This window comes from Sylvia atricapilla, chromosome 1 (assembly GCF_009819655.1).
Source record: "Sylvia atricapilla isolate bSylAtr1 chromosome 1, bSylAtr1.pri, whole genome shotgun sequence".
Classification (NCBI taxonomy): Eukaryota; Metazoa; Chordata; class Aves; order Passeriformes; family Sylviidae; genus Sylvia; species Sylvia atricapilla.
The window spans coordinates 6,580,525-6,605,649 of NC_089140.1; the positions used below are offsets into that span (position 1 = coordinate 6,580,525).

General features: G+C 39.6%; 1 protein-coding gene and 1 long non-coding RNA gene across 13 annotated transcripts in view; one reads left to right on the forward strand and one right to left on the reverse strand.

Annotated features, from left to right (window-relative positions):
- LOC136358485 (uncharacterized) overlaps positions 1–25,125 on the forward strand; it is a 1,172,843-nt gene that overhangs the window by 187,782 nt on the left and 959,936 nt on the right. The window lies entirely within an intron of this gene.
- Positions 1–25,125, reverse strand: part of KMT2C (lysine methyltransferase 2C) — a 192,718-nt gene that overhangs the window by 139,831 nt on the left and 27,762 nt on the right. For all 12 annotated transcript variants that reach the window (XM_066314259.1, XM_066314319.1, XM_066314277.1 and 9 more), the window contains one exon: positions 4,270–4,358. In XM_066314259.1, coding sequence (XP_066170356.1) covers positions 4,270–4,358 — 89 coding nt within the window. The remainder of the gene's footprint in view (positions 1–4,269; positions 4,359–25,125) is intronic.

Sequence of the window (25,125 nt, forward strand, 5' to 3'; positions counted from 1 at the left end):
AGAATTAGAGACTCTAGAATGAGTTGGCATATTTCACAAGTGTTCTCCAATAAAAAAAAAAAAAGGGGGGGAAAATCAGATAATTAACACACAGAATTCAGTTTCAACTCAAATGCAGAGCCAAGAAAATATCAAGTACAGAAACTTGCTGAAACTAACAGAAGATGGGGAAAAGAAGCAGAAGCCAAGTCTTCATTAGTAGCAAAAGGGCTACCAAACCTACAGAAAGTATATCAGGAGCTACTTGGTGTATTATTTTTCTTTGCATTAGCAGTTTTATATATGCATATATCCCTATGCACAAAGCCACACGCTTTCCAGAATTTTCTGTAATTTTGTAATTTTTTGGTCACTAGAAACTCGCTCCTCAGAAGAAAACTGTTCTTACGGAGAGGAGAAGCAGAAGAGGATCCAGAGGGGGACACAGTATTCTGCAGCAAACAGTATTTAACTGATAGCCAGAAAGGTGGAAGATGTTGACAGCTGGAAGGTCTGGACAGGACCAGAAGCACAAGGCACAAACTAAACACAGGAGGCTCCCTCTGAACATCAGGAAACCCTTTTTTACTGTGAGGGCGCCTGAACACTGCCACAGCTTGTCCAGGACAGATTGTGGAGGCTCAACCCTTGGAAATAAAAGCTGTCTGGACATGGTACTGGACAAGCAGCTCTGGGAGACTCTGCTGGAACAGCGGTGTGGAGAAGATGATCCCCAGTCTCAGCCATCTTTAACCATGCTGTGGTGCCAAACTGATGGAAAGAATGGGTAACCACAACATCAGCTGGAGAGAGAAACACCAGCACAACATCCCTGGGGGAACCACAGTAAGAACAATGAAGGAGCAGACAGCTGGGAAGACCCATACAAAGCTGAAGAGCAGAACAGACATAAAGTGAGGAGCCAAAGGATCAGCAAGAGAGAGAGGGCTGGTGGGTAAATGAAAGGAGCCTGTCCTGAGGTTTACAAGAAGCTGAAAATCTATTGATTCAGTAGAAGCAGTTGTCAACACCCTTTTTTCAGGAAAAAGTTTACCGAGCTCCAAACAGATCCTTTTTTCCAAATTCCAGAATTTCCTTTCTCCAAATCCAAATCCCTCCTCCTCTCTTTCCGTCCTGAAGAATTCATCTACACCAAAGGGAACCCAGTTCTTGGCAGAAGAGGCCCAGGGCTCAGGAATCGCTGCAGTTGGCAGGAGAAGCAGCCATACTGAACTGATCAGAGCAGCACTCAGCCTCCCCTGCTCTGCTTCCAACTCTGCCTCCTTTCACATGTGAAATTAAAGAATTTTGGGAAGGGCAGCAACTCGTTTCCCAAACTGCAATTAGAGTGACTGTGCCTCAGCATTGCAAAAGACCCCCTTTGGGAAGAATTTTTGCCTTTTTTGTTTTTTAATTTAAACAAACATTTGTGTCAACATTACCAATGGAAATAATGTTTGGTACTTGCACACTCCTTGCTTTTTCTCCCCATAAAAGATTTGCCAGCTACCAATCACTTCTTTATCTTAGGTGGGATTATATGGGTCATATCCTTTTTCCCTCCCTGTGAGAGGAGGTCTTATTCCTCCTGCATTGCTACCTTTCCTAGAAGCAGAACTCATTAAACTGAATACAACATTAGTAACATGGACTTCTCTCATTTTATGAAACTAAGTTAAATAAAGCAGAAACGACCTCAAACTCACACAGTAAAAAAATTTCTGATTATTCTCAACATACGAATCAAACAATGGAGAAGAATCTAGGAACACAGAGACTCAAAATATGTCACAAATCACATGTCAAGGTCTTTAGACATTTCAAGTTTTGTAATATTACTGTATTGTGTTTTGGTTTGCCAACTACTGCAGAAAATTGCTGGCAAGACCACTCTTTGCAAGCAAAGAAAACAAAACCCTTTTTTAATTTTTAAGTAGAAATTAATTAATAAACTAGTATAGAAATAGTCTGGATTAACACAGTTTACACAGAGCAGCAAACTCAGATTATTCCTTCTCCCATACTTTTGTACTAACACAAGTAAGTGCTTAGATTAAGTTTTAGAGGTAGCAGCCTTTTCAGATAATATGATTAAACCTCTAGCAAGTCACATGGTGCCCAATTTTTAAAATAACATAATTGTGATTCTGTCTCTATCAAACTGCTCAACATGATAATGTTCTTGCAAGTCTATTTTGGTTCTCCCACAAAAAACGGGATTTCAGACCTATGTATTTTTATTAGGCATCTTTTCAGTGAAGAGTGCAGTCTGTAAACCCATCCTGGGCTCAGCACTGAAGTGATGGTGCCTCACTTCCAGCAGCAGACCCGGTGGAATCCTAGTCCATTGGGATTTCCAGCACTGTGTTCCTACTGCCCATACCTTTAGAAATGGCTATCAGCCCCCTTTGGCACTCAGGATTATTCTGATGAAAGATAATGGAGAGACTTATCTAAATGCACTCTCAGAGCCTTAAAAATAATTATATGTTCCTCTCTCTTCTGAAGCAAAAACTGCTCTCAGGGTTCTGTCGACGAACTTTGTTAAAAATTACAAAAGCAAAAAAAAAAAAAATACAGCTATCACTGAGTTCCCAACACAGTAGTGTGCCAGTTGTTAAGTTTGAATTTCTTTTTGGTTTTATTTTCTTTTTTTTAAACATATTTAAAATTTATAAAACTCATCACTTTACAGGGAGGCTTTCTGTCTCCTTCACTGACTTTCATAAGACTGCTTCTACCACACAGAATAGGAAGAGTAATCATCATCATCACCATCACCACGTAGTAATAATGATGTAATAATGGAACTAGAAGTAGTCTTCCTTTACCCCACTCTGCTTTTCTACACACAAATAACTGCTCCAACTATTTAATTTACTTATTAGTTTATTAACTAGTAATTACCTACTTGTAGAAGCTGCAAAACATCAGCCAAGTTCACTACCATCAGCAGTTTTATTTACAGGGGCAGGAAAACAATGGGCAGAATAAAACAATGAAACATCCACGTCCACATGCCGTTAACACTTAAATTCAACACAAGTTGTGACTATACCCTCCTGACACTCCCCAAAGCCTCGAGCCACAAGCACAAAGTCACTTCTCAGCATCATTCCACATCTAGTAAGTACGGAGCAAGTGGCCAGCACACATAAAGCCCATCCTCAGGAGAATTTCAGCCTCCTCCTCCTCCTCCTCTGTGGCTTTCACCACAGCAGCCAAGGTCCTGCATGGCCCATGAAAAATGCTGCTGCAAAAATGGCTCTTTTCAGGTCCTCTACTTGTTGTCCCTATAAACCTACACTAAGCACAGATCCTTGTCTTCATCTTTAAGGACTTCACTACTTGACTCCCTCCACTCGGCAGCTTTGGGAGGAACTGGACAACTCCCTAAACTCAGCTGCACTTCCATGTCAGCCATGACCAGCTTCTGCTGTCTCTGTGCTTCCTTCCACTCCTCTCATTACACATACAGGGCCACCTAATTAAATTTATAAACCCTTAGGTCTCAATGCATTTTCATGGCTTATTTCTGTCAAACCAACAAACTTCTGCCAAGCGGCCACAGAATCCTCCTTCCTGGTGACTTTCATTCTTCTACACTCAGTCCCTGGTTAAGAACAGGCAAATGGCTACAGACACGTGCCTGGCAAGGAGATGACAGTTCTCCACCATGGCCTTTATCTCATGTGTTGGCTCATCTGTTTGTCTCTTTAGGCTCCTGAACTGCCAGAACAGAAATCACAACCTGTTTTAACAGTTTTCAGTCCAGAACAATGAGATCCCTCTGGTAACTGAAGCATTTCGGTACCACCACAACAAATATTTACCAAAGCAAGAACAGAGATTTATCCTGTTTCCTAAGCAGCAGCAGGAAGCTTTAGCATTTGGTTATCCTGGTTATCCCTTTGGTATATAATCTGCTGTAGTTAGCTGAAGACACAGATCAGTAATAGTGTATTTTGGCGGGTATTCCAAAAACAGCAGCTGCCACTTCAGAGCTTTTATTTTTGTTACGTACAGCCTTGCAAAAAGTAGGAAAAGAACCTCTTACATATCTACAACACAAAGGCATTCCCATTACACTATTTAAAAATAATAGCTTCAATAGCTTTAAATTAATATAGGTTTAAATATAGAAGTTTTTTCCTTTTAAATCTGCCCAAATGCATATCTGGTACTAAAAAGTCAAAGAACTATTTCTTGTCTACCAAAATCCTGCAAAACTAAATGCACTTCTGAGAGAGAAGCAATACCCAGAGAGCATTAGTGCTATATTCTCAGTACCTGTTTCCACAGTGTTTTCTGTTTCTGCTGCCTCCAAACCATCCATACTGTCTTCATCCTCCACTGCAGTTTTTCCTCTACTCCGAGGCCTGCAAACATAAGAAGAAAAACTCTTTTTAGATTGAAAGCATTTGTAAAATTATAGGATTTAAATCACTTCATTTTGAAGGATGAATGTCAACACCTAATTATGTAATATTCAAGCTAACCCATGATTTCAGTCTTGTAAAAACTGGGAACTTTCTGTCCTTTTCTCCCATTCTAGGTTTATATCTCCAGCAAGGTACACTTGAATCAGCAGCTGGCTCCTGAGGTTTCTCTGATTTTTCTTACAAGAAAAATACAATAATGAACTTTTACTGATCCAACAACAGACTAACCCAGCCAGATTTTGATACACCCATCCTGTCTGCTTCATGTAACACACAGCCATACAGAGATAAGAGAGAACACTATCCAAAATCTGGGCAGTAGCTACTATAAAATAGACTGATCCATGCAGAGCACCCTCGGAAGAAATTTCCATAGAATAATAATAATGCTAAAGCAATGAAACTGAAACACACATTATTTTCAATGGAACAATATTTTGACACATGAAGTAAAATGTTATGAGAGATGACTAGATGTCATCCCATTAAAAAAGTCATCACGTGAGGACAGCCTGTCAAAACTAAAATACCTGGCAGACTTGTTTCAATTTCAACCAAGGTCTGATGGAAAGCAGACAGGTTTGTGCCACAAATTCCAGCCTTTTTTCCCCTGCCTGGCTCTTCAGTAACTATCATGGTGGGCTGTTGAGAAGCCCAGGCATCCAGATTCCCAGCTGTTCAGCAGCCCATTTGAAAGGGAGCCAAGAGCTTGGCAACCCGCCTCCCAAATTTTCAGGCTACTTGGCAACCTGCCTGGCATGCTGACGGAAAGCCTGGGAGACCCTGGGAGCTTCTGATTCCAAGTACACAAATTTTGAGCAGTTTGGGGCATCTCAGCAGTTCCAAAGTCCCGGAGCTCCCAGGCAACCATTCACCCAACCAACATGCCTTGAATCGGGATGCCACGCAGGCCAGCACATGGGCACCCCGCCTGCCCCCCCAGACAAAACCCCTCCAGTTCCTCTTTCACAGAGGATTCTGAAAGGTTTGGGTTTAGTTCTGCACTTGGGAGAAAAGGTTTTGGGGGTTTTTTTTTGAAGCGATTAAATCATTCCAAAACCAGCGTTTCCTTTTTTTGTACAGTCTGTTATAAGCACTTTGGTCCATCCAAACGACTTCCGCAGGACTGGATCTGCTAAATCAGCTACAGAAGAAATGCTACCCTGCAATGCCTTTGGTTCTCTTGGATCAAACTGGGCAGACCTGGAATCATCTCTGGAGTCTGTGCAGGTTGCTCTCCTGCTAGAAGAGGACTACCTAGCAAGACAACCTCTTCAGATTATGTTGGGACCATTTTAGTCGCTGTGAAGGAGGAAAAGACTAATTAAAATGAAGCTCAAAGCAAAGTCTGAAAACCTCCCACTCAATTTACAAAGGAGCTGGGGGGAAGAGAAAAGCAAGGAGAGATTAAGGACAGGAGGACTTTTCTTGGCATCCCTATAATATTTTTTCAGCATAATGCTGAAAAATGTGAGCAAAGTGGGAACCCTAGGGATTACAAGGTTATTGTTCCCCTTGCCTGCTTATCCATAAGCAGTGACAGCACACCCAGAACACCCAAAATAAGTAACAGCCTTTCTAACAACAGACAGAAGCATCCTTTTCACTTATTTGCCACTTCATCTTTACAAGCTCCCAGTGTAGTCTCTTAAAACTCACGTGTCACAAAAACTGAAAGCAGAATAAACTGCACAGTGACCAGAAGAAACTGTCTTGCACTCCTCTCTTCAGCCCCTGCATCAGCCCACCCAGGAGAACAGTGACCAGAGAGCTGGCCAGAACGGGGACACATGTTTTGGAAGAGGGAAAGACACAAACAGTGCTGGAAGCAGCATCTGAAGTGGTCACACAGATGGATTCCCATCCCTAAGAAAGAGTAGGGAGTGGAGCAAATGGAGTATCCCAGCCACTGGCTAAAACAGGCTCTTCCAGCAAGACTGAGATGCAGGAAGGAAGGTAACACTCCTCCAACACCCAGAAAAACAAAGCAGCAGGTAAAGAAGCCAAAAGCATTTAAAATTATTAAATTTCTTGCAGTTCTTCACAACATCCCAGCACATCATGCAGCACCCAGTGACAGGGCAGGAATGCAGGTGGAAACTCTTCCCTTGGTGCAGGAATCCTCAAAAGCTTTACAGAACACAATCAGCTAAGGACAGAGATTATTTCTAAATCCTATCCCAATTATTCTTCTACCAACTACCTGTCTGCAATGCAAAGTTACAAGTCTGTAATCCAAAGATTACAGTGAAATCATCACAAACATAAATGATAATTCTGCTTTTTCACAGCTATCCCTTTTCAGTATTCCCCAACACAACCCCGGAGGTAAAACTTGCTGAGTAGTGGAAGATGATGATTGTTTATGTTTATTTAATAATTTACAGATGATTTTAGAGTTTCTATTAAGCTACAGTATTAAACACCAAAGCACCTCACAAAGCCTTTTTAAACATTTTGTTTAAACAGGAGCAGTATTCACGCCTTGAACTCCCTATCGTATTTTAGCAACCTATTTAACACCAAGGAAAAGCAGAGGTTTCAATTAATTAAACGTAATTGCTTCTTTCAGCAGAAGATATAACCGTGTCTGGTGTTTTCTTGCCATTCCCCTCCCCCAAATATTCTACAAAAAGCCTTCCTAATGTTGTTGCAGGTTTTAAATAAAACCGAAGAAACAGTGGAAAACATGGTCGATTATATCATTAAATTATTTTTGCTGGTTACATGCATTTCCCAATCATCAGAAGAGATTTTATACCCTACAAATTTGTGTTTGCCTAAGAGCAAAAAAATATTTCAAGTCACAAACAGTGAAATATACACTGTACTGACAACTGTGATTTAATGTTTCCAGAGCAAATGCCATTTGAGAAGGCCATACAGCATACCTAATCGCTGCAACCACCATTTTTAATAAGAATGGATTGTTTCATGTTATTTGCATTAAGTTTACACATTTTATACATAAAGCTTTTGGCTGGTTTGCATAACACTGAATTTTTCCACTGACAAACCCTGTTAATATTTTTTTTTTCTCTATCCTTATTTCCACTTGCCCTTAAATACAGTGGGAAAAGCAGCCTGTGCTCTGTTCTTTGCCTGGGACTTGGTTTCTTCAAAATTCATCCTTCTGAAGGAGGATGTGAGAAGACAACAGGAGAAAGATGGTGTCGGGGGCCAGGTTTTACTGCCTTAAAGCAACTATGAAACAGCAGCAGCCCACGACTATTAATTACCCTTCACCCACACAAAGCCAGGCAGTCCTGTAACTGCTGTACTGAGCCCTACAACCTCAGTTCTGCTCTAGATCTTGAAGCCCAACCCCAAACTTTCTCACAGGAGGGGTAAGTACATCACCCATCCACGTAACACGGGAGAAGCCCCGGCAGCTCAGACGGCACAAGTATTGAACACAGATGAGTCACGTCTCCTACAGCTCGCTCCAGACCCAGAACAAAATGTACAGGCAGAGCCTGACCACTACACATCGGCCAGAAAACAATAAATGTCACTCAGTGGGCAGGCAGGGAGCTTGGTACGCCGGCTGAAGCCCTGCCAAGGTCCCTGCCATGGCTTCCTCTCCTACAACAGAGCTCAATTTAGGAGGGAAAAAACCAAGAGCACGTCTATTTATGCTCAAAAGAACTGATCCACTGAGAGAAATGTAACTTCTTCAAGTGTTTAAAGCACATTCAGCATTTCACGGGATAAAGTCAACAACAAAGACAGAACTACAGTTTTTTATTAACATGGGACTCCAGATGAATACAATTACTATCTACAGTAATTTTCTCCTACTTCCATACAATAATTTATCAGAATCCTTTGTGACCTACTCCTAAATTTTTTATCAATTAGCTTTTTTAGCTAATGACTTTCAATTATTTCCATCTTTAAATATACCATGGTAAACAAAAATCATGTAATTCTTCTCTGGGTAAGCAACTAATTAAATTTAGCCCTGAGGGGAAAAAAAAAGCCTGGAAAAACCTTTTTCAGGGCTCAGCAGAGCACTGGTTATTCCCTCTACACAGGGGGAAAGCCCTGCTGAGGCTGCCTCAAAGCCCTGAGGACTTGGGTAACACTGGGACATCACCAAGCACCTGAGCAGCTTCTGCTAAATGAATGGAGAGCAGCATGGGAGAAAATGAGAAAGTCTCTTATTCACCTGACAGTAATGAGATACCGTTTCTTTTCTTCTCTTTTCTGCATGATTGGGGGTTTTTTTTTGGTGTTTTGTTGTTTTTTGAAAGGTCTCAGCAATAGCACCGTAACTGGACAAGTACAATGTAGGTCAAAAGTACATCTTGGATCTTACTCATTCTTTCCACAAAGTGATCAGGAATAAGGCCATGGGCCAACAATTCCTGGAACCACATGAAATAACTGACAAAGCTACTATCCTCAGATGCCTGTCACTGCCAGGCCTCGTTTATGATTACCCAGAAGTTATTGCCAGACACCAGTTTCTATAAGTCTTCCCTAAGTTGTCACCAACAAAATCATGTGACAGCTTGTTGAAGAGCATCTATCAAATCTACCATACTCACACTGTGCCATTTTGTTCCAGGCTTAGGAAAACAGGTACACATGATCTACTCAGAAGTTTGCCCCTTTTTCCAAAATGCTGAAACCTCTACATGGCTCAGAAAAGAAGCCACCTTCCTTTGCATGCCTTGCAAACCATGGAGCAAACCGGCGGTGCTAAATATATAAACCAGGGCAAATAACCTTAAAAAGCAGTGTAACATCTGGGATACAGTAACATCCTAAACCAGCACAGATGTCTTGTTAAATGAACATCTGTCCACAGCCTCACGCTGGAAGATGGTGCAGGAATGATTTATAAAAAGGTTCAATTAGTGCTGCCATCAGCACGGCTAGTCACAAATTAATGTTCACAGGCACTTTCACAAGTGAAAGCTGTTAGCCGCTTTTCAAGAATCTTTTTAACAGGTGTGCAAAAGCCACATGCTCCCACTACACTACTACTGAACCGTGGAGTCCTAAATACAGCTGTAAAAGTTTAACTGTGCTTAAGTAGAAGCTAAAATACTCCAGGTTCAGCTGGTAGCCCCAAGCGAAGAGAACCACAGCAAGCAAGAATTAGTTCATGGAAGTACCTACGAGGAAAAAGGTTTTTTTCCCCTTCTCTGAACAGTACTTTACTCTTTCTTACTTCTAAGAGTTGAGAAAATTCTACACCCAAGTCTGGACAAAATGAAGAGCACAGCTCTGGAAACAAGATGCCGCCTAGTTAGAATTAACCTCAACAGCCCTAAACATTACCAAGCCTAAAATGGGAAACTCGCTTATATCGACTCCAAACTGATTCTGATTTAAAAGATTCTTCACAGGATTTTTTAATTGAGCAATCAGTAACAGGAAAAAATGTCTTCTGCATTTGCCCTCATTCTCCACTGTTTTCTTTTCTACATGGTAAAATAAAAGAATGCAACATAGAGTTTCTTCTTACTTCTTATGTTATATATGTGTGTACTAAAGGCTGAGGGATCTTGATGCATGGGAAAGATGTGCAACAGAAACATGTCAAGTGAAAGGTGACAAAAAGTTGACTGTTTACTAATAGAGAGAAGTGAAAACTTTCTTGTTTAACGTCTGCTGAGCCAGACTTCAATTAAGACCTCATAGAACTTGCAAAACCTTCAGTTTCATTATTAAAACATCTAAAAAATACACTTGATATTGCCCATTAGCCTCCCAGTACAATCAAAGACAAGTGTGTTTCTTACTACTTTTAATTTATAAAGCATAATACTCTTTAAATAAAATACTACATGAAAGAGAAGTGACCCAGCTTACATTTAAACCCAAAACACTGCAACTTCCTATCTTACATCTCTAACCAGTAACGATCTAAGAAGCATTATTCAGTGATTCAACGTTATTCCTTTACTCAGGCTGCAACATCTCCAGAGCTCAAACTTTTTCACATCCCTATTTCATGCAGTTACTACTGAGAGCAATAAACACCTGAAAAAAGATTATTATAGCCTTTGAGATCAGGGATGTCTTGTGAAAAAGCGTAGAAAGAACTTACCTCCACTGGACAATTCTCAGCTTAATTTTCCAGTACTCCCCTGTGACAGGGAGATTTGTCAAAGATTTCCCACACTGCCCAAAGAAATGCAAATATAATTCTTTTTAAGATTATTTGTACTTAATATCATAGATGGATCTTTGCTTTCATTCTAGAGTACAGTCACTGCTGAATAAAATAAGTAAATGCAAAGGAAACCCACTGGTAAAAGCAGAGCTCTGGAGGAAACAAGGCTGTCCTGAGAGGCTGGGAGTGAAGAATCAAAATGCATCTGCATTGCACAGTTCTAACAATTTAAAAGCCAAATAACTTAGTACTTTTAAGCAAATGTGAAGTTTGGGTTATCCGTATTTTTGACTTCAATTGTCCTCACACAATTACCTGTACTATGGAGGTTCTCAGGCCCATATTGTTGCAAAATTACTTTCCATGGGAGACTGAGAAAAAGCAAATAGGATGTGCTGCCTGTGGGCACTTGTCAGAGGACTGTCTACCCAAAGAAAAGAGCATCAGGAATGTAAACCCACTGTTGAAAAATCTCAACTCGGTTTTGCAGAAGGCCAGCAAATCCAAGAGGCTGAAGCTGCACTCTGTTGAGTGATGAGGCTGGTCTGGACAAAGCCACACCATATTCAGTGTTTTCTCTGTTCATCCCTGATGTTATTTACAGTTGTTTACTTTGAGTCTGAAACTGCTCTTTTAGGAGATAAAGCTGATGAAGGATATCACAGCTGAAACAGAGCTTTACTAACAATCTCAAGACTAGTATCAGCTTGTTACCCATTTGAGAACATCCTCAGTGGGTTGGCAAGAGAGACAGAGGGTCACACCAGCCAGAGACCAAACCAGAAAGCTTCAGATTCACTGATTACCAGTTCATTAACAGCTGCAGGTACATAAAATAATACATTTTTCACACGAGCCCACAAAATACCCAGGAAGTTACAGCTCTGCTACTGCCAGTTATGGCCTGAGACACTGACAATAAGCCTACTACACTGCAAGGACTTCTGCACACCTTTCTGTGATACCATTACAGGAGAAAAGCTGAGTTGGATGTTCAAAGTATGAAGCCAGGCTGCCTGATCTACATGTATGGACTTCAGATTTGGAGACAGTTCCCGTAACAGAGTGAGAAATCGTATAAAAGGCTTTCATATCTTTCAGCTTTCTTTTTTACTTTTCAAACTGACTGCTTAGACATCTATAAATTCTGTAAGTGAAAATTGCTTTCAGTCAACTATCTGTCACATTAACCCAGCAATGCACAGCATCAGAAACTGTTACAGGTTCTTCTTTCTCAAGAACCACATTCCCACTGATACGTAGCCTCATCTACAGTTTTGGTTCTGTAACACAAAATACTTTACGTGCAGACCTGAACAACTACACACTTTTCAGAAAAAATTGCAAAAAAATTTCAGATGCAATTACAACACATTATATATCTGAAGTTTTGAACAAACTACATCCTTTCTATATTTGTTACCAATGCACTTGGCCATATTCACCATCATAACGATGTAAAATCACGTACTAGAATTACAGCATTTCCAGTATTTTTTTTAACCTTTTCTAGAATCAAATTTATGGAGCACCAAGAGCTACCATCAAGTAGAGGCACCTGCAAGTTTCCAATTCCAGCAAGTTCTGTTTATCTACCTGGCTCCAGACTTGACAATGGCTCTGCCTTTGTAATTCCCCCAGGTAACAGTTACTGTGAAGCCCTTTGGTAAATTTGCTAAATAATGTTTAGCAAGTCCACTGACTGTTTTCACATGTTCTCTTCTGACAAAGACAATGAAATGGCAACACAAACAGCTGAGAGACCAGTGGCACTGTCAAGAGTACAAATATCTAACCTCTGCAAGACTTTCACAAGTGACAAATTCAACCTGCACCATTCAACACTGCTCCTGTCCACACTCCTCTGTCTTCTAAGTAAACAAAATTACATCAAAATATGCTACTGCACCCAACGCTGCATTTTCCTGACGGGAAGCGTAAGCATCCACTTTGATCCGAACACAAGATTTGTTTCTCCATGACGACGGGCTATGCCAAGCTCTAACTCCTCCAATCCTGTGAACAGCCATGGTGCCCAGAATTTTTTACCCACATCAGCACCAAGCTCATGTCTTTTTTAAGAATTATCCAGCTCCTTGTTCTTTCACACGCCGCAGGGTTTGCCTGCAACTCTCTTTTGACTAAAGGTGGCAACACAATGGTAAGGGCTGTAATTCTCATGTCTGGTGATTTCAAGATCCTGTACATAAAATTCAGCGGATCTGAGTCATCACGCAGGAGAAACAGCTGCCAAGTACTTGGAACTTGGTAGAAGTTTTGGTCTCTGTGAACAGATTTTTGTAATTTTAGCACCATTAATTAGAAGTCATTTTCAAAGATTTCCTTTTGGAACTTTGCAGTCTGACAGAGTCTTATCACAGGAACATCGAGAAGGTTCTTTTAAAGTGCATTTGTCTCCTTAAGTTAAATATCCTCGCTGGATGTATTTAGGTGCCAGGTGAAGGCTGTGCTCTCTGTCACTCAGCCACACACAGTGCAGGTATACAAATAATCCAATAATCTAGCACTAAAACCTAAAGTTTTTACTCAGGAAAGTGTTTTTATACCCAGCAAGTGTAGTCTGCATACACTGATTCTACAGTGTTGTAACCGTTGCTTTTACTCATCATTCATTCAGCTCGGACACTTAAAAAAGGATGCAAATATTCAACTACTTTATATTTTAGATTAACTAACCCCACTCACACAACATCATTTTGAGTGGTTTCCAGATCTTACATCAATCAAAATGCATCAGCCAGCTCAGAACATCTCATGCTTTCTCATCGAATAAAGCTCAGAATCTTTTGTCTCAAGTCACTTCTGCTAATGTCTTCAGACTTCATAGCAAACACAAGTCTTCCTGTAGATTATATGGAAAAAAATCCATTCTTTTTTGTGTTTTTGAAGTATTTCTGATGCCTCTAATACAACAAAAAATCCCAGTGCCTTTCTAGCCCTCAGGTATGTGTTACAGGATTTCCTGAGAAAGGCATCTGTCCACCAGCTTCACCTAAATCATGTTCATGAAAAGCAAAGAAGAACCTATGGGCAACAATTTCAGTGTATTCAATCTTAAACAAGCGTTTAAGCTTCAGCTAGAAGGATGAGGACATGAAAGGAAGGGCAGTACCCAAAGAGCTATAAATAACCTGCTTTTATACAAAATGCCGGCCTAGAATATATTAGATAGAATTTTCTTTATCGTACTCAAACTAACTGATGGGATGTAAGAAAAGTAGTTCTTGCATGTCAACCAGTTTGTCATTACCCATCTAAAATGAATTTAGACAGCAAAAAAAACACAACAACACAACAGAAATGAATGTCATATCACCACGTATCTTTTCCATCTGTTAGCACCCTTAGTGCTCCTTATAAAGAAATACATTTTTATTTCAGATAATGTCAACAAGTATTATGAAATATTTCTCTTTCAATAAAACTGCTAAACCTAGGAAAGCCAAAGGGAAAAAAAAAATCACAAGATCTGCTCACTAATTCACTAATTAAAAATCCATTAAAACTGAGTTAGAAGGCTTGGAAAACCTCAGAAGAATAAAAATAGATCTAAGAAGAAAATGGGCAATGGAATCAGATGGGTGTCAGTGTATATTTATAATTCACATGAATTGTTTTTCTTTTAACAAAATTGTTTTCAAACTAGATGTAAATCCTAAAAGCCAGATCACCGAAACTATTTTTATACCAGAGTAAATAAAAGTCTGGAAATACAATTGTGAAATATAAACAACAATACAAGTAGCATAATAAGCAACATTCCATAGCACAGCACAAGTAATACAGATCTTCAACATGTCTAAAAGCTTCTGTATCAACAGACAGATCAATCCCTAGGGGTGTTGATGAGGTAGAAATTCTAAGGTTTTTGTAAGAAATTCTGCTAACAATAATATGCCTAAACCTTTTTTTTCCATCCCTGAAGAAGAGTCTTCTAACCTGGAGACATAAATTTACCTTCTGATTATACAGATAGCTTACAAGTAGCTCCAAGTAATTATAACAGAGAACTTTTAAGCTTCTGTTTAAAGGACTGTTAAATTACCATTATTATCTGGGACAGTGATCTTTGCTGTTCACCAACATCCTCAAAATTTCACCTATTTTTATTCAAGACCGCTACCAACTATATCAAACTGCTCTGTATATTTTTTTTCTCCATGCCAGACTTCAGCCCTTAAATATGAATTAATGCTCTTTTTTTTTTTTAATTACTGGGGAGAGTTAACTGGTTTTTTCAAGTCCTCATTTCTTTAGTATGCTCTTAAAGAAAGCATGAAGTTAATACAAAGATGCCAGCACTTTGGCCAAGTGGTGTATTGAAGTTAATACAAAGTGCTGCCCAGCACTTGATGCCAGGGGAGCTCTTACACCTGATCATCCCACTCCCATCCCTCCCCAGCCTGAGAAGGGCTCAGGCTGTCAGAACTGTGATCTACGGCTCAGCCTACGTCATGTGATACAGGTCAGAGTTATAAACAAAATTGTCCCTGTCACATGAGAGGGGCACGTCCCCAGCAAACCCTGCTGGAGCAACTACTACAATGGAAGTCATCCAAGAGGGCCAACTGATACCTCCAGGTCAAGTTCCTTTGAGGCCACCATCCAAGGACACAAGGCTGCAAGTTCATTCCATTTACTGCCCTGCAACTTGCACAAGGTCCTCAGGTTCGGCAGCTTCTCTCCAGTTCCACAAATACGCTCGGTTTAAACATTAAAATGTGTTTTTTAATGTAGCAGGAAACCAATTCTCAAAATCTGTGTTCACTGTGGAGAAAAACGTGGCAGTGTTCAAGATTCAAACATGTAGATCTGGTGACTTACAAATTATACTAAGTTCAATTAACTGATTGAATTTATACCCAGCAAAAGAGAGTTTTCACCCACGTCAGTTTGTTTCATTCATTAGAAGTTCATGAACGTCTGTGCTGGAAGCAGCCAGGGAGAAGAGCAGTGACAGGAAAGGGTTACTGGAGAAGGAGGAGAGAGAATAAAGCCACGGAGCTTCTTTTAGTGACAGTGCAAGTAACGCTGTCTAAAAGGATTTGGAAATCATAATCTGAATCCCTTTGCTTCCTAACTTTTATTTTTGCAAACCACAAGGAAAGAAGTAATGAAGATAATCAGAAATGATACTGCAGCTGATTTATAATGGGACAATTTGTATATTTACCTAATCTTTTCTGAGCACAGACCTTCTGGAATGACAGCTTCTTAGATATTTATACTTTTATTTCAGCTTGCTTTTAACATATACACATATGCTTCTAATTAACATTTACAGCATGGAAATTCAGTTCTACTCACCAGACCACACCACAGAGCCTTAAAAATTATCTTAATCAAACGTTTCAGAAGTACTTTCAGGTATAAAAAGCTGGCAGAGCAGCTCTGAAAGAGCTATACTGGCAACCACTTGTGAAGATGACACAGACAGCAAAGCACATATATGTAACTTAATGGCCCTAAAGCTACTCATATTTATCCAAGTACTGCCTTGGTGTCACAACAGGACACAGCGGTTCCCAGCTCACAGCCACACAAATTTCAGTATTAAAATGATTTTTTTTTTTTCTTAAGAGTATTCTGCATAATTTTTTTTTGCAGTATTTTTGCACATTGAAATTTCTCCTTGAAGTACCTGAAAGCCTTTATGCTAATAAAAGAAGTACAATTGAGGTATGCCTTGTCCTCGGAACCTTAGAAACCATTTGTCTTTTGCAATCAATGTATTAAAGAGAACGTTTGAAAAGAATCTTCAACCACAAAGGTGTTCAACATTCATTACACCATCCCTGGAAAAGCTGCTACAGGGAGTGCTATCAGAACAGAAGTCTGACTGCTCACAGATTCAGTGGACACAATGCCAGAATCATTATCCATGCCAGCCCAATATCCATAACTATCGCTCAATAACCGTAATTGATTGCAGCCCATCTTTCAGAAAGCCACTCACTTTGCCATTCCCCTTGTCGTTTGTTCCTCCTTCTGAATTCGTGCTCATTTCCTTTGTGAACTTCTCTGGTTTCAGCTTTCAACCACTGCTTCTCGTCCCTTTTCCTCTTACATTAGGGATCCCTTAAGAACTCTGTATTTTCTCTGCTAGAGATATCATTCACTGCTCTCTAACTATTACCTGTTTTTAGGGTTTAAATCCCCCACTCCCACAACCAAACAGACTGAGCACCTCCACCTTCCTCCCCAAAGTGATTTTCTCCAAGCTTTGCACAATCTCTGGTGCGTTTCACGACTTTTTGCCAATATTTCGGTCTTTCAGCTGTGGATATCTGAATCACATCGAAATGGCAGCAGCAAATCTCACAATCTCTATGATAAACAGAGCTTCAGTGCACAGCCACAAACATCCCACACTTCAAATCTCTTGCCAGAAATGCTCCTTTCTGGACTGCATCCCCATCCCTAAATCTCTACATGGCAACACCATCCCCTCTCCTTATTCTGAAGAGCATTTTGTTTAGCTGCTCTTCAGCCTCTTCCCCTGTGCTCATCCATGTCATTCCATATACAGATTTCAACGGCAGTAATTGTTATTAATATTGACTAATACCAGACTTCTCTGCTGGAGGACCACCCAAAAAACCCAAAGCAAAGCGATGACAGCTCCCAAAGACAACAAAGTGCTTGGTCAGCCAGCCCTTAAACCAATTACTGCAGGCTTTATTCCACTGAATAATTCAAACAAATAGTTTTAATCAGAGTATAAAACACTGTTAAGCCCAGCACCTTTAAAGAAATCCATTTACATTACATCTTCATTGAAAATGATGGATAAAGGACCACATCAGATGACCTAATATCTACATCAAAGGAAACTTGGAAAACCCACAGTGTGGATAAAAGGATGAAAAGGAATGGAAAGAATAAAAAAAAAGCTGACCAAACCTAGGAGTTTCTGCCTCTAAAAAACGCAGCAGATATTTTTATTTCTAAAACAAAAAGTATCCATATCTGCCAGAAAGTCATGCCTTCCACATTGTCCTCATTTCAGCGGGAACCACGGGATTTCACTATCTCACAGAAGCGAGCAGTATGTATTTCAATACACTTTGTAGCATAATAAAATACTCCACTGAAATTACAAGATCTAAAAAACAATTACTTTATTGCTTCTTACAACTTTTTTCACTGTAAAATTCAACTCCAAGGTAGTAATTGGCAGGGACAAAATTATGTAGCAATTAGGGCATGACAGCAAAAGCAAACAAGAACTGAAAATGGGTTCGACACTTCTGGTAACAAGCAGGTAATTATCACAGCAGCTTGAAAGGGGCATAATCAACCAAACTGACATCATCCCTCCCACATAATAAAATGTGAAATCCCTTTACGTGCAGTGTAGCTCTTACACACAGCTGGTAAATGCTGCTAGTCTAGTCTCTGTGTTTGCGTCTGCAGAGCAGCTGAGGTTACATTTGGGATGGTTCAAGAGTGGGTAATTTTATTTATTTATTTAGGATGGTAATAGCTACTACATGTTTACATCCACTGTGGACTATAGATATTATCACTAGAAAACGCTATTTCATGCAATTACCCTCTCTTTTCTGAGTATAACTTTGTTTTCAAAGTTCGTAAAAAAGAGAAAAAAAAAAAAAAAATCTGCCTACCATTACATTTCCACCACCATCTACAAGACAAAACAGGTTTAAAAATAGAAAAGGTATAAAACAGGTATAAAAATAGAAAGTTGCCAGTTTTAAACAGGCTTCATTCTTAACTACTGCGTTTCACCAGCAACACTTTTATCCCCACGATGCAATTGTTTAAACTCAGGTGTGAACACTAAATGCTGTCTCAAAGCAGCACCGTGCCATGGACATGCCTGTTGTTATCTCAACACGGTTTAATTGCAAAATAAACAGCAACGTACTCATCTTCGGCATGTATTTGAAGTAATTAAAGGACGATTTTAAAACCCCATTCATTTATCTGCCGTGCCCTTTCAGCACTGTTTTACTGCGAGATTCTCACTCTCATCAGGGCTGTGCTTGGAAAACCATCAGCCTCAACTGACTCAATCAATGGTGGTGGTTCCATCTCTCAGAGCAAGGTGGAGGGAAACCTCCTTCCTCCCTGTTCTGCATATTCCTAACCGCTGCTCTTCTCCATTTTCCCTCTCCTTGTGTTGACAAATCCATTTACCTCCACGCTGTCAGTCAATACCATTAACTGGCTGCTCCCACCTTTTTCCAGCTCATTAACAGCAAGGCCAACCCAACACTAATCCATCCGGAGCCTGCCTTTAACTATTTCCACACAGCTCCAGCCTCTCAGATGGGTTTCGCTCCTTGTTTCTTGGATACAGGCGATTTCAAACACACCGGAATTGCAGCTCAATTTGTATTGATTTCTCATGACAAATTTCCACAAAACATTTACAGGATATCTGCACCTATCATTTTGTAACCGGTGCTGCAAGCGCCGTCAGTAAAACGAATTATTAACCCTTATTTTCTCATCTTTAAAAGCTCAGCGCTAACACATCAAACATGAATTCTTTCGAAGCTGTTACGTTAAGCAATCTACTTTTTTATCAATTTTTTTGTTACATTTAGACTTTTTGGGTTTTTTTTTTTTTGCACAAAATTCTCAAGAAGATAACACAAAGCTGGCTTCTTGGATCTCAGCTTCTGAAAAGAATTAGGGGAGTTCTGAGTATTCCTTGTAAAAATTAAATTTCATGAGCGTGTAGCCTAAACGTGGCATGCCTTGACTTGTGGAAGGTTTGATTTACTGACAAGTAAAGCAGATGTGGGCACAACAGGAGATATTTAATTGCTGACTATATGTTATTGACATGATAAAGATGATAATACTATGCCAAACCTTGCCTTTTTTCCTGCATATGTGAGCCATTTTAAATCTCAAATTATTTAAACAGGTTAAAAATGTTCAAGATTTGTATCAAGAGTTCTCTGAACTAGAATAAAGTGATAAATGCACAAGTCTGTAAATTTAAAACTATACCAATTATTTAAACAGTTAAAATTGTTCAAGATTACCAAGAGTTCTCTGAACTAGAATGAAGTGATAAAAGCACAAGCTTATAACTTTAAAACTACACCACAGTGAAAGGAAACACTGACCTCGAAGCTAAAAAGGATAAAGACCAAACAAATAATTTTAAAAGTTATTTGTAAACTAACTGCCATGAGTAAGGCCTAACTCCTTTTAAAAGCAACGCTCCTCTGAGCTGACAAATTTACTGTAAAATATGAAAAACAGCTTTACAAGGAACCCTAGCGTGGGTCAGAGCAAAACTTAGAGGACTTGGACAAGAGTGAAACGTTCACCTGAGGTGACAGGTAAGGTGCACAAACCCTTCCCAAAGGGAGGTCACTCTGTCAGCAGCTGGGATCTCCAGGCAGGCACCTGAGCACTGCCCTGGCACAGCAACAGAGCAGCTGCAATAAAAGCCACTGCCCAGGTCCCTGCTGCCAGAACAGAGCTCTGCAACCGTGGCCTTAAACGCCCTCGAAGTTTAAAGCTAACTCGAAAGTTTCCATTACCAACAAAACACGGCAGATGAATTACCAAGGAACAGGTCCTCAGAAGTGATGAGGTGGGAAACCTTCAGTAGCCTTCACCACCTTTCTCTTCCCCACTTATCTTTGTTGTTTCAGCGAGAGATTGAACCAGAAATGCCTTTTTACTGAAAAGCTGAAACTACAGCAGCATCCAGGAGCCACAGCATTGAGCATACTGGAGAAGGCTATTTTATGTTTAATTCTAAAGACTTGGGTCTTTGTGACACTTGAGTCTAAAGACTCACAGAAATTTCAAGCCCCATTTTGGCCTAGAGAATTTCCAGGCCCCGTAACAAGCACAAGAACAAGAACATAAAGTCTTCTGATAAAGGGACAAATACTGGTTTTCTTCTTTGTATCTGGATCCTGCAGTAAAGGTAATATGCTTGGTTCAGGGTCCCTAAGGGAAATTTTCTTTACCTAAACAGCTTGAAATAATGTTTTGTTGGAAAAAGTACAATATTTTGAAGTAGAGGTACTTCCAATGAAAGCTCTGAGAAGAGGCCCGGAAAACGAAGTTAATAGTAACACCAAAAATTTTACCTTCTCTATATACAGACACACCCCAACACCTTATTTTCTTACAGCCAATTCTACATCCCAATCTGCAGATATTTTGAGGGTTTCTTTCTTCCAAAAATTGTATCAGAAGTCGAGGTTTAGCTTCCATTGGAAAATAAAAACAAATGTGGGCTTGAGTCTCATTAGACACATCCCACATGAGCACACCCCAACATTTAATTTACTGCAGAATAACACTAAGTTAGTAATGCAGAGCATAAGAACTTCAGCTCAAAAAAACCCAACAAAACAGCACCAACAGAGTGTTCTACCATTAAACAGAACCTCTTAGCAATGCCACTGAATTCATGGTTAAGCTTAATACAAAATATCACCAAACATAAACTTTATTAGCTAAGTACATTGCTGTTCTTCCCCTTCCAAGTCAAACGCAAGCCTGTTTAAATGCTCTGCCTTGGATGTGCACCTTAAAATAAAAATACCTGAGTCTGACAACCTGCCTCAAAACCATCATACCTGCACATGCAGGGCTGAGTAATTAACCTGGGTACTTCATCAAGGACTGTCTGAAAACCCTTTGGTTTCTTTGTATTCTGTTATCAGCATAATCCAGAGCATTTGGATGAAAAACCTATATAACTCTAAATTATTATGAAAGCTTTTTTTAATGAAACTACAAATTCTGATGACTTCTTTATGATTTTTTCTTCTGAAGAATTGTGTTCTTTCAAGTTTCCTTGGCCATAAATTTTATATTCAGGTTCACTCAAAAGAAATCATGAAAATTAAAACTGCTAAACTTACTAGCTAATAACTACACAATCACTACAACTAACCATGGAAGAATCCATCAATGGATTTGATTTTTAAAATTAACAACATCACATCTTAGAAAACATACTGCTGAAGAATGAATGGCAGGAGGGGAAAAATCTCAGAAAAATGTCATCCACTCCTAAATATCTCAGATAAAATTTGCTGCCCTACTGCACCAGCTGCAAAATTCAATCTCTGCTGCCTTGTACACACTTGGAAGACTATGGGAATCAGGTTTCACATCAGCAGGAAAATCATGGGCCAAATACAATGCTGGCCTGACACGTTACTCACCAACACCTCAGTAAGAAGGTTTTCTTTTTATCAAGGAGTTGCTCTGAGTGAGTACAGCAATTACTGATGTTCTTAACACACATAAGAAAAAACCCTCTAACTTTTCAAGATATTAATTTCAAAGAGATGTAACAAAAATTACCAAGGCCAACCAGTTTTTCAATGTGACATATGTATCAAAAGAAAATGTACTTAAAATAAATGTGACTCAGATAAGCAGCTACTATCAGTTTACTACAGGTACTCGGTTTGAATAAAGCAAAATGAGTTAACAGTATTCTCCCACAATCAGATTTTGAATACTTGGATTAAAGCTGAGGAAAATAGTAAAGCTGCTATTATACACTTTTAAAAACAAATTTATATTAGAAGCATGTCCAAAACTGCATCTTAGGAAAAAAAATAACAGCCAAGAAAGTATTTAGAATTTTCCATCCTATTATTCAGGAAGATCTAAGAGTACCAAAATATTTTTAAAACAATAATAGAAAGTAAAGGTTTAAGCCACATTAGAAAACCTCCCCCTAAAGCTTACAGTTATTGCAGTACTTCTTAAGGCAGAGTTTCATGACAAAAATACTCGTTTTGTGCGGCAGAGACGCACAAAAGGATTCTTCAGGATGCCAAACACTTTCAGAACTCTCCAGTGATGACTCATCCTGTTATGTATACAAAGCTTTCATTAAAAAAAAAAAAAAAAAAAAAAAAAAAGTCAGCTGGCATCATTACAGATCCTCAGCTAGCGATCTTCAACTTACTGTTAGTTCTTGTACAAAGTATTCTAAACACTGCAATGAAGTATTCTGGTATGCTAATTTTGGGGAGGAAAACGTGCAACTTAACTTGAATGGCCTTTCCTACACAGAGTTTCTACTCTAGTTCACAAACGGCTCCAAGATGGCCTCAGACACAGTTTTTAGCTACACAGAAATTCTTTGTTGCTCCACAGCAGTTCCTTGCCAGTCGCGCTGATCAACTATTTTGCCAAAACCAGAAAAATAAGTCTTTCAAAATGAGTCTTGATGACTGGAACAAAAAGAACCACTTCTTAAAGGAGAAAAAAAAAAAATAAAGTGGGGGGGAAGGGTAGTTTAACTGCTCCTAAAAACTTTGAAAGCATTCCTCCTGGATCTCTACTTAGAACTGCTGCTTTTTAACACCCCCCACCCCCAAATTAATTAATTTATTTAGATAATCTGTTGTTCTGCAACAAAACCACAGTAAACTAACACTGCCACACAGATTCAAATAATTGTGATGAACTGCGCTGCTCTACTGACAACTATTTTTTAATAAGGCAGCTTTCTTTTTTTATATACACAACTTCTTTGAAATGCGGTGTCTGTTTTTTTTTTTTTTTTAATTGGCTGTTGTTTGCTTTACTTATACACTCGAATGTTTGCAAGATGTACTGAAACCAGAAGCCTCCCACAGCACCACACACAGTACAGCCAGCCTGCATCTCGCTCCATCAAAGTCTTCCCAGACCTTCCCAAGTCAAGAGGGTCGTTTTCACTCCTGCTCATCTTCTACCTGCAGGCAGCCACCTACAAACCCAGGTAGGGAGGAGATTTTAGCTCGAACAAGCATTACTGACCTCCTCAAACTCATCTCCAGATTCACTCCACACAGGCAGCGAGTCTGGAGTTCGCAGCCCTCCCACAGCATCGTCTGGCCCAACTCAAACAAGCAAGCCAGATAGAAATAATTTCCTTTATGTTCAATCCCTCCAGTCACTCACTTCTCTAATAATTCAGTTCCTAGTGTTGATCCCTTTCTAAATATGGCCACATAAGCATAAGCAGTGAGCCTCAGTGCCAGCTATGCAATTTCTCTTTCCCACTGGGGACAAGTTTTCCAGCATCTCAGATGTTTTCAGAACAGACGCCTCCCCCACCACTGCCACATATACATTTTATTTTATTTCTTATGAACGCCTCTTACCCACAGCAGTTACAAGTGCCAAATCATCTGATTTCACAGAGTGTCAAAAGAAAAGCCAGATCTAAGAACTTTTATAGCATTTTTCTATCCCTTCTCCCTCTGCAACATGTTGATTTGGAAATAATACTCTTCATTTGCTCCAATTCCAATCGCTACAAGAATTCTGCTGTCCCTCTCCAGTCATTTACACTGATCATAGGACATAATCAACTACACCATGTTTCTCTAAGTTTAAGCTGTCCATGGGTACTGTCAAGGCCATATGTGATCAAAGATACAAACTAAATTTGTGGATTCATGCTAGGAGTCTTTGAGCTTTAAGCATACTGATTTCCATGTTTCACAAAAAATAAACCTAAGGAACAGCCCATTTTTTACTGCTTTTAGAGGAGCTATGAAGGCTTGTGCTAGAAAGCGTAACAAAATTGCCTTTTTTTTTTTTTTTTAATTTAGTTTAAGTTTTTGTTATTCTCTCATTATTAATGTACTACCACAGGTGGTCATGGCAAATTACCAACATAATTTATGCCGGTTCTTTAAAGGCAAGTCTAGCTTACTAATTAAACATCAGGAAAAAAAAACCCAAACAAACAAAAAAAAAACCCACACCCCAGTCTTCAGCAGTTAAAAAGCAGAGGTATAGGAAAGCAGGAGACACTCCCCAGACAACAACACAAGCTTCATATTTGTCTTTAGCAGACTATGTTTCAATGAAAGCAGACACCATTTTCATTTCCTCGCATTTACTCAGCGGTGGATGGCAGAGGGCAGAGGAATAGGGAAAGCCTCTTGAGCTCAGGTTTGGACAGGGCTGGGGGGAACAAGGAGCCTCACAAGAAACAGGAGGCATTTCCAAGCACACGGCACAAACATAATGGAGGGTCCAGCATGGGCTTGGCTCCACGGAACAAACAAAAGGGGATACTTTAATCATATTTTAATGAGGCTCTGCACGTGACCTGGTCCATTAGATGCTGAAATGCTGCTGCAGTTACTCTACAGCCACCTTGGCATTTGGTGGCTAACGCTCCAACTGGCCGCTACAGCACCCTTGAGGAAGGAAAAACAAATAAAGCTGCTGCAGCAGCTTTGGTTGATAACAGCATTAATACACTGGGGGTTTAAAAGATCTGTAGATCCACAGACATCAGCATGATCAACTGTGAAACCTTAACTCACTAATAACCAGCTCTATCAGGAGACACATTACGCAGAATAATTAAGTCAATTTATGTTATATAAAGAACAGGTTCATTATCCAAATACAAATATTATTTAACTAATAGAATGAATCAAAGCCTAAGCTGTGCAATAGGCATTTAACATCAGAAAACAAGATACTGTTCCTTAAGGCTGCAAAACGTGAAAAAAATTCCTGCCCTAAGAACCAGAGCAAAATTTGCTAACAGTCCAGAAATCCTGATTTTGG